General features: G+C 39.4%; 1 protein-coding gene across 1 annotated transcript in view; it reads right to left on the bottom strand.

Annotated features, from left to right (window-relative positions):
• Nucleotides 1-10858, bottom strand: part of LOC110450085 (thyroid adenoma-associated protein homolog) — a 128038-nt gene that overhangs the window by 82687 nt on the left and 34493 nt on the right. Inside the window, exons 32-37 of the mRNA XM_021497342.1 lie at nt 10267-10435; nt 9553-9659; nt 8584-9118; nt 7628-7705; nt 5887-5927; nt 5231-5303 (exon numbers count right to left, since the gene is read on the bottom strand). Coding sequence (XP_021353017.1) covers nt 5231-5303; nt 5887-5927; nt 7628-7705; nt 8584-9118; nt 9553-9659; nt 10267-10435 — 1003 coding nt within the window. The remainder of the gene's footprint in view (nt 1-5230; nt 5304-5886; nt 5928-7627; nt 7706-8583; nt 9119-9552; nt 9660-10266; nt 10436-10858) is intronic.

Genomic DNA, 10858 nt, shown 5'->3' with positions numbered 1-10858 from the left:
CCTTCTCTGTTTCTCTCCCTTCTCTGTTTCTCCCCCTACTCTGTTCCTCCCCCTCCTCTGTCCCCCCCTCCCGACACAGTGGTTTTGACTGACACTAGTCAACAAGGATTACCCCTCCCTAGTACCAATTAATGCCACAGCAGTGTACCAAGGTCTAATCAAAACTGTTAACAATCTATAAATGAGGAGCACATCTGGGGGTATCCACTGAGCACAGTAACAATTAAAGTCAAATATCCCGTAATGTGTGGGACCTCAGTCACCCAAACAACCCCTAAACACTGATACACCACCGAGGTATGCTGGTACGGAGGCTGACAGTTATTAAATAAGACAATTGGTAACTGTAGGATATTACTGCCCACATTTCAGTACCCACAAGTTAGGGCACATACCAAATTATGGCATAAATCTGGGAAAAGAATCAAATTCTGGTGTACTAGTGACTTTTGTACTAAATAGCTGTGAAATAATATGAAAACTGTTGACACTAATTTGATAAATCTGTACTAAATGAAGGAATTAGGGTTTGGTCTCGTTCTAACACCTTTGTTTACACAACATCATGTACCAATCAAAGGGAATTCTAACTTTCAATATACACTTGTGTATCTGATAATATATTTATAAAATTTCTTTGCATATTTCTTGTTCTTTGTAAAAAGTTTGTTGAATAAGCTCTCTCTAACTTCTATACAAAAATAAAATGGCACTGCATTTGAGCAATTATTCTGATCAAAATTGCAGTATATCAAAAACAAATATTCTGCCATTTCTATTTCTATTATTGATGTAAACATCACATTGTGGAGGCTGACTTGTATATTTTTGCCTGTAAAACTGAAACCTTTTTTACATTAGGATGAAATGTCAACAAGAGACTTGAGTGATTGCTATCTAAATTAGCCAATCTAAGGAGCCGAGAGTCTATCTACATGTATACAAGGAAACACGAAGGGACATATAGGTGGGCTGATACCAGACAGGTCCTATCTCATATCGACATTAACAAAAACAAGCCGAGATAGCCGACAAGCTGCTGATGTATATAAATATGAGGGTAAAAATGATAAAAAATGTGGTTTTATCTCTATCTGACATCTCCTATGATAGGACATGCCTCCTCTGATCATCTCCCACCAGGACGCATGCCTCCCCCCAACAGATGCATGTTTACCTTTGGGCCAGTGTCAATCATTCTCCTAATTAGCGGTCTACAGTATCCTTCTCCCAAACAGTACTACCATCCCTTCTAACCCCAACCCTCAGGGGTAGTATTACCATCCCTCCTAACCCCAACCCTCCGGGGTAGTACTACCATCCCTCCTAACCCCAACTCCAGGGGTAGTACTACCATTCCTCCTAACCCTAACCCTCAGGGGTAGTATTACCATACCTCCTAACCCTAACCCTCAGGGGTAGTATTACCATTCCTCCTAACCCCAACCTTCAGGGGTAGTACTACCATCCCTCCTAACCCCAACTCCAGGGGTAGTACTACCATTCCTCCTAACCCCAACCCTCAGGGGTAGTATTACCATACCTCCTAACCCCAACCCTCAGGGGTAGTATTACCATTCCTCCTAACCCCAACCCTCAGGGGTAGTACTACCATCCCTCCTTACCCCAACCCTCAGGGGTAGTATTACCATACCTCCTAACCCCAACCCTTTAGAAGTAGTACTACCATCCCTCCTAACCCCAACCCTCAGGGGTATTACTACCATCCCTCCTAACCCAAACCCTCAGGGGTAGTATTACCATCCCTCCTAACCCCAACCCTCAGAGGTAGTACTACCATCCCTCCTAACCCCAACCCCCAGGGGTAGTACTACCATCCCTCCTAACCCCAACCCTCAGGGGTAGTACTACCATCCCTCCTAACCCAAACCCTCAGGGGTAGTACTACCATACCTCCTAACTCCAACCCTCAGGGGTAGTACTACCATCCCTCCTAACCCCAACTCCAGGGGGAGTACTACCATTCCTCCTAACCCCAACCCTCAGGGTAGTACTACCATTCCTCCTAACCCCAACCCTCAGGGGTACTACTACCATTCCTCCTAACCCCAAGCCTCAGGGGTAGTACTACCATTCCTCCTAACCCAAACCCTCAGGGGTAGTACTAGCATACCTCCTAACTCCAACCCTCAGGGGTAGTACCACCATCCCTCCTAACCTCAACCCTCAGGGGGAGTACTACCATTCCTCCTAACCCCAACCCTCAGGGTAGTACTACCATTCCTCCTAACCCTAACCCTCAGGGGTAGTATTACCATTCCTCCTAACCCCAAGCCTCAGGGGGAGTACTACCATCCCTCCTAACCCCAACCCCCAGGGGCAGTACTACCATCCCTCCTAACCCCAACCCTCAGAGGTAGTACTACCATACCTCCTAACCCCACCCCTCAGGGGTAGTACTCCCATTCCTCCTAACCCCAAGCCTCAGGGGTAGTACTACCATCCCTCCTAACCCCAACCCTCTGGGGTAGTATGTCACCTTTCTCACCCCCAACCCTCTGGGGTAGTATGTCACCCTTCCCACCCCCAAATCCTCAGGGGTAGTAAATTGTGCCACCCTTCCCACCCCCACCTCCCCAGAGGTAATATCGTTCCACGCTTATGGGTTAATAAATCCAAGTCTTCCTACATACCTCCTCAATATATCCTACCCCCTCCCTGCCTCCAAACACACACCAAAACAAAAACATCATGAACTGAAGAAATATTCTTATAGGTCACAAATGTCAAACTGCTCTTACGGCAGAGAAATAATAGGATGGCTTTTCATGACTTTTTTTTCATTTCCTTACATATCAACATCAAATGTAGGAGAATAAAAAGTGGGTATGTTTGTGTTTGGTTAGGATGAGATAACAAGTGTTCGTGTGTTAGGGGGGTATAGATTCATCGCTGATCTTATATCAAAACAGATGAATTGGATGTTATGGTTGTTTGTAAAACTCGGACAGGTTCTTCTTTATCAGTTCACTACCGAGAAGTATAATGTTGTGATATGTGACGGGACTTTGACAAATTGCCGTTTCACAATGTCAAGAAATCATTCAACATCTGCCACAGGGCTCTTATTGGCCAGCTGTCCGTAGCCTTGAAATATCTACCATTTCAACACCTGTGCTTAAAAACCTATATTTAAAATTTAGGTTTTCAGATAGAGAAAGGTTGAGATGAACATATAAACCAGACAAGATATTCATGTCGCATTCCACAAGTTTTGTAGGCAGATAAAAAACCAGAGACAGTACATCTGGGTATATATAGTTTGACAGGTAATATTTTGTCAGAAATCTATAAACTGTCGGAACATGTATAAAGACGTCCCCTGTTCTGGAGTGATAAGAAGCCAGTTTATTTTAAAGTGTGAAGATACCGATACAGTGACGTCTTACCTCTGGATTTTATTTATAATCTTTTAAACATATATATTTACATTTGCATGGCATTGTCCACTATATAGCCTCTTTGGAAGCTGTGTCGTTGATGGGACTTTAATTACCATGCAGCACGAGACACAATTCTTAGCGTATTAATACAACACTGACCGGAACTACAACATCCGATGTAAATAAACATGATGGCTGCTGAAATATCGCTAGGCATTGTGAGATTTGACAGCGCGCATTATGTTGTTTGCTTGCAAAGCTGTAGATCATAAATACCATACAAAAACAGTTCAACGCTTAAATAGGTATCAGCTCCTCTGTATCACTATACAGTGGTACTGGTACCAAGACACCTCAGTAGTGTTGTTATACAGGACACTGAAAAAACAAGGCAGGTCCGAACCAAGGGCCATCCCAAATCTAGATTAATGTGACACTACCTGGGTAAAGCGGACACCTGCTCAGCTGTAAATCACTATATCCATATCAGCTACACTCCTCTCTCCTTTTCCCAAGTTTTTAACCCAAAAGACAACACTAGTGTCCAGTATCTCCTTATAAACCATATGTAGCACTTGTCAACAGCGACAAAGTTGATGTACACCTCCCACTGTTGGTCTGGTTTTAGACTTATTGCTGTCAAACCAACCTTTAATTTTGTAATTTCCAATTCTCTACAACATAACATCAATTTCTTGATCAGTAAAGGAGGAAAAGATCACCTAAGAACCAATGTCCAATTAGTCCACATGTTTGTCTTCTCGGCTTTAGGACGATACCTCACAGTATACAAACCCTTCTTATATAGTAACCTGATGACGGCCTGCCTACAGGCCAAAACATGGCGGCTACCAGGCCAAAACATGACAGCTACCAGGCCAAAACATGTCACCTACAGGCCAAAACATGTCACCTACCAGGCCAAAACATGTCACCTACCAGGCCAAAACATGTCACCTACCAGGCCAAAACATGTCACCTTCCAGGCCAAAACATGTCGCCTACAGGCCAAAACATGTCACCTACCAGGCCAAAACATGTCACCTACAGGCCAAAACATGTCACCTACCAGGCTAAAACATGTCGGCTACCAGGCCAAAACATGTCACCTACCAGGCCAAAACATGTCGGCTACCAGGCCAAAACATGTCACCTTCCAGGCCAAAACATGTCACCTACCAGGCCAAAACATGTCACCTACCAGGCCAAAATGTGTCACCTACCAGGCCAAGGAAGGCTCCAATTTATGGAAAACAAGCTACACAAGTTGCCGATCTTAATTTTTAACTTTCATTTCCATGGTCATAGTTAAACCAAATAAGTGGTAAAATCAGAAGAAATATTTGAGCTTCATGCATTTGTGCCATAGAGACGTGGGTAGAAAACGATATTTGTTTTTAACTGTAACACCAGACAAGGGAACCATATTACATCCAAGTAAGGTACTCTACAACTTGTAACCTATAGCTACTCAGCTATTTCTCTATCAGCTGATGAGTGACCTGATCTTGATTTTAAAACCTGAACTTCAACTCTGCAACCTCTGCTCTGATTGACATACTTGTGGTGGTAGTTATACAGGTCTATGGTGGAAGGGAAATAACTCATTGGTTTATATTCTTGTCGGGAGAAAAAAAACACCTGTATATTTTAAACTTTATCTTAACTGTCGAAAATACATGTAACAATTTCAATCCAGACAAAAATCCTAAGCATATATTTCCCCTGTGTCGTATCAGTAAGCAAAATGGGTCGTTTATTTCTCCTGTTTCATATAACGGCATAAAAACTGATAATAGAACGGAGAGTAACAAGCCTATACTTACATCATATGTGCCTCGTATCACGCCTCTTATCATTACGCCCGTAAACTGGATCACTGCAGCTATGATCTCATCCCTACGGAGGCAAGAAATCAAAAATCTTATCACTTTTCTCTGTATAAACAACTTATCTTGAAAACCAAATATTGCGGTCAGTTTCAATTTCGGTTTCATTCTTCCGCCCACTTGTGAGAAAGTTCACTTCCTGATACGTTCAATATTCTTAAAGTTTGAAGTGAAATTAATTCATTTAAATTGGACATTCTAACAACATTTCAAAATGTAGACCATCCATTGTAGGAGGCCTGATACAGAGACAGAAACATGGCCACAAGATCAGATTGATTTATCTACAACTGAGTTACCTATTAACTTTTAAGTGATCTGAATTATGCAATATTTACTACATCTTCCATTGTTTAGGAAATCTTGCCAAAATATGGGTGTATCAAGTTCAGGAATGTAGGGTTCTGAGTTACTTAATTCCATTTGTATTCCTGTCAAGGTGGAAGTGATCTATATATCCTGTGAGAAGTGTGTGTTGAAGGTTGGCGGAGATAATAGAGAAAATAAACTATAGTGCCATGTGTAAGACCTCTGTTTTCTTGTTAATGACTGGGATTGTAAACCCTATGCACTCCGGTGCAGTGTTAACATACCTCGGGTTAGACTTGATCATGTGAAGGCACGTCGCCAGTATCTACAAGGTTAAAGGTGAAAGGATGTCAACCACATTTATATATATACAATGACAAAGATCATGCGACAAAGGTCACACATATATATATATATTAGGATCACAAGTCACAAAAATAACGTACATTTTTTATTGCCAATATTTGTAATTTTCTTTTCCTATACTAGCAATCAAAAACTGTTAACAAAAGAGTCTTTTTTAAATTAAATTTGTACTGCTGAATAATCTATTGAACAGAAATGTTGAAGATATGCTCATCATAGACTTATCAGAACAGGGTTTATTTATTTTGTGCTATTAATATACATTCATGTAAATCAAGCTCACTCTTTAACCTGAGTCATGGATAATGCTTATAATTGATAATTTAATAAAGTTTACAATACTGTAGATAGTTAGTTAAGTAAAGTTTATCTCTAAAAGGAGTGCATTTCCCCAGGTACCAATACTGTAGATAGTTAAGTAAAGTTTATCACTAAAAGGAGTGAATTTCCCCAGTTACCAATGCTGTAGATATATAGTTAAGTAAAGTTTATCTCTAAAAGGAGTGCATTTCCCCAGGTACCAATACTGTAGATAGGTAAGTAAAGTTTATATCTAAAAGGAGTGCATTTCACACGGTACCAATGCGGTAGATATATAGTTAAGTAAAGTTTATCTCTAAAAGGATTACATTTCCCCAGGTACCAATGCGGTAGATATATCGTTAAGTAAAGTTTATCTCTAAAAGGGGTGCATTTCCCCAGGTCCCAATACTGTAGATAGTTAAGTAAAGTTTATCTCTAAAAGGATTACATTTCCCCAGGTACCAATGCGGTAGCTTAACTAAATGGATTTCTGTTGGTAGTTTTCCTAAGTATATATATACTGACAGATTAACAAATGTCTTGAATTTCAGGATGACGCGGTTTTATAAATCATTTGATTAAAATTTATTAAAGAGGAATTTATTTTGTCCTATCAATGCAAACATAGGTGAAACTGACAAATAAAAACTGATTGTGTACAAAATTATTTTTTTAAGCAGAAAAGAAGGATTCATTTGCTTCCTGGTAAAAATATGTTAACTATTCCACGCTTGTGATGACAGTAAGGAGCTAATATTGGTACCCATCAAACCATGATTTTAATGATTGTACGTGTACATGTATGTGTGTTGTCAGATACCATTGTACGTGTACATGTATGTGTGTTGTCAGATACCATTGTACATGTACATGTATGTGTGTTGTCAGATACCATTGTACGTGTACATGTATGTGTGTTGTCAGATACCATTGTACGTGTACATGTATGTGTGTTGTCAGATACCATTGTACATGTACGTGTATGTGTGTTGTCAGATACCATTGTACATCTTGATATGAACTAATACATGCATGTTATTTTCAAGAAATGTTATCATAAAGTAACAACTGAAATGTCTATGAAACATAAATCACTGTTAAAAAAGTGATGGCCGTGGTGGAATGAAATAGGACCTGTTATTGTGTAACGTTGAAGTTAGGAGGAGGAGGATCATTGCGGAGGTTCGCCACACACAGTCTGAGGAGGTCTCATATTGATTCCTCAAATACCTCCAAGTCTTTAGAGGTTTATTCAACCAGATGGTTAACAGGAACAAACCCTACAGGTATGGTATGATACATTGATTCACTTATAACGTTAGATTTTTAATAACTTTATGTACTAAGGGAGGTAACCTGTGATGGTGTCTGTCCTGCTGACGAGCTCCAATCCCAGGAACAGACAAGGGGATGACAGGCTAACACCTCAAACACCTGTGGATGGGGAACAAACATCATCTTTAAAATAATTAACTGTGGACAGAAAATGTTATACTGAAACCATATTAACACAAACTATATAAAACATGAAATCAAACTTGCTGTGTATCCCCTTTGGTAGTCAATATAAATTTGTACGTTCGCCATTATTTAAATTCATTTTTCAATTGTCAATGATAAACAAATATAGCTGCCCTCTGATTGAGACACATAAATTGAGTAATTTAGTGATTGGTGTTTATTTGAATGATATATGATGTCTTAAACACAATGAAACACTTTTTTAGCTGTAAGATTGACCTTAATGCAATGATTTTACCTGAACATGATGTCTTTAATGCTTAGTGATTTACTTGACACTATACCTGGTTTCACTTGGATTATTTAATTTTCATATTGTTACCTAAATGATAATATTTAGTTTTCCTGTATCATATTTTTACCTGGTTAATTTCTTTTTACCTGGATATGAATTTTACCTGTATGATACATATTTTTACATGGATGGTTCATATTTTTACCTGGATGGTACATTTTTTTACCTGGATGATTAAGGTTTACCAGGATACAATTTTTATATGGATGGTACATATTTTTACCTGGATGATTCAGGTTTACCAGGATACAATTTTTACCTGGATGTTACATTTTTTACCCGAATGACTTTTTTTTTACCTGGATGTTATTTTTACCTGAATGATTCAGGTTTACCTGGATATGATTTTTACCTGAATGATTAAGGTTAACCTGGATACGATTTTTACCTGAATCATTCAGGTTTACCTGGATGCTATTTTTACCTGAATCATTCAGGTTTACCTGGATGCTTTTTTTACCTGAATGATTCAGGTTTACTTGGATACGATTTTTACCTGAATGATACATTCGTAGTGTTTCTCCTCTGACAAGCCCCGTTGTAACAGAAGATTTAGGATGTCTGTGGACTCTGCAATCTCACATCTCAGACAGTCCAACTGGTCTCCTCGGAACTCCCTGAAAACGTCAACACCTTGGAACACGAGTGTCCAAGTGTCCTCCTGACTGCCATCAGATTGTTCACCACAGAAGACGTCTCTGATAAAAACCAGCGCTATCAATCTCACCTCATAGTACACACACAGCACCAATCTCCTGAGGAGGGATAGTATACTGGAGTTACTTCCCTTTACATGGTCGGACAACAGTTCCAGTCTAGCTACTGCTACTATAAACTCTGTAAATCCGGCCAATTGTAGACGATCCTTGAGGTCAAAAAGTTCAAGTTCCTGTTGTAAGACTTTCACGTATTCTCCTCTAATTGTCTTCAGGGACAACAACATTTCTTCATCTTCAACTGCCTCGTAGATTTTGAGAATGCTACATGTGACATTGAGAGCTTCTGTCCTTGTCATGAAACAAGTGTTCCTTCTGAAAGACAATAAAGAAATGATCATATGCTATCAGTAAATTTAATCTTTCTTTCTCTCATAATTTAAAGATCACATGACCAGTATCTATATTAACTAATGGTCTAATAATTGCCATTATAATCTTCTCTCTCTCTTTTGTTATTATTTAGATTGTTTGCGACTGTTAAGGTCATAGGTCAATTTAGATTGGCTTTCAGTCTATACAATTGCTTTATCATTTATGTACTTGTGCAAGTCAAATCTGTATTGATCATGGCCAAGACCCTGTAGACTTGCTCAAGTCAATATATTGATAGTAACATAAGTGATTATCATGGAGTGTGCTAGCCAGTCTAAGATCAACTATACATTTTGTGTATTAGAAAGTTTTCAATGTGATGTAATGCACATCCAGCATAATAAATATAAAGTGCACAAAAGACATCCACACACCTTGTAATGAGCCAGATTTTGTCGCCCCACTTTGATAGTAACAGATGACCAGTCTGGACCCTGACCGCCTCACTGACACGGGGTAGAGTCTGAATCAACTGGTGGACCTGTGGATACAAACCAACTGTGTAAAACCAGATCATTTAACATGAAAGGATCCGTAAATTTATAGAAAGAAGTGTTGAGGGCCAAAAGGTATCTGTCCAATCATGTAACAGTATTGACTTTGTTTTTATTTCGTTACATTCCACTGACTTAGAATCATATAAATATTTTTAACTATGGTGGCTTAGATTTTAACAAATATTTTTAACAAGACTCCATTGCCAAAACTTGAACCTCATCCTCGAAATTCCAGGGGTTGTACTTACTTCCTTTCCCTACACTGCTGGGTATGTCATAGCAAAAGAGAAAGCTCAGTGTGTGCCACCTTACAAACCATACAACAATACTAGTTTGATTCTTTAATATTCATCAAAAGTATCATACCGTAGGGTTAAGGTAAAATTGACAGGCTTTAAGATTTGTTATACCCGAGACTAAATTTTGCAATGACATTTTAAGGGTTGCACAGAGCATAGGTGAGCGTTACCCCTGAAGAATCTTGGATACTTGAATCTACGTCCCAAAGCTAATTTTGTGATTCAACATTTTATATGTTGTGTTCAATATTTTAAAAAATCCCTTTCTCATGAAATACTAATGTATACACACCTGGGGTAAAAGGCCATGAATGAGATTCTGATTGGTTGATTGTATGCCAGAGTCAGGGAGCATGCCCAGTAGTTGTGACAGTACAGAGGTCAGCTGATCTGGGAGGACCAATGGCTGCAAAGCCTTGGCAGACATGATCCTAGTCTTGTACACGGCACTGGAACTACATCTAAGTAAAGACACCAGCCATTAACACATGTACACAGCACTGGAACTACATCTAAGTAAGTACACAAGCCATTAACACATGTACACGGCACTGGAACTACATCTAAGTAAGTACACCAGCCATTAACATGGCACTGGAACTACATCTAAGTAAGTACACCAGCCATTGACACAGCACTGGAACTACATCTAAGTAAGTACACAAGCCATTAACACATGAACACAGCACTGGAACTACATCTAAGTAAGTACACCAGCCATTAACATGGCACTGGAACTACATCTAAGTAGGTCCAGCCATTAACACATGAACACAGCACTGGAACTACATCTAAGTAAGTACACCAGCCATTAACACAGCACTGGAACTACATCTAAGTAAGTACACCAGCCATTAACACGGCACTGGAACTACATCTAAGTA

Source organism: Mizuhopecten yessoensis, unplaced genomic scaffold (genome assembly GCF_002113885.1).
Source record: "Mizuhopecten yessoensis strain PY_sf001 unplaced genomic scaffold, ASM211388v2 scaffold4977, whole genome shotgun sequence".
In the NCBI taxonomy this organism is placed as follows: domain Eukaryota; kingdom Metazoa; phylum Mollusca; class Bivalvia; order Pectinida; family Pectinidae; genus Mizuhopecten; species Mizuhopecten yessoensis.
The sequence above is the reverse complement of the archived record's forward strand: the minus strand, read 5'-3'. Positions and strand labels throughout refer to the sequence as shown.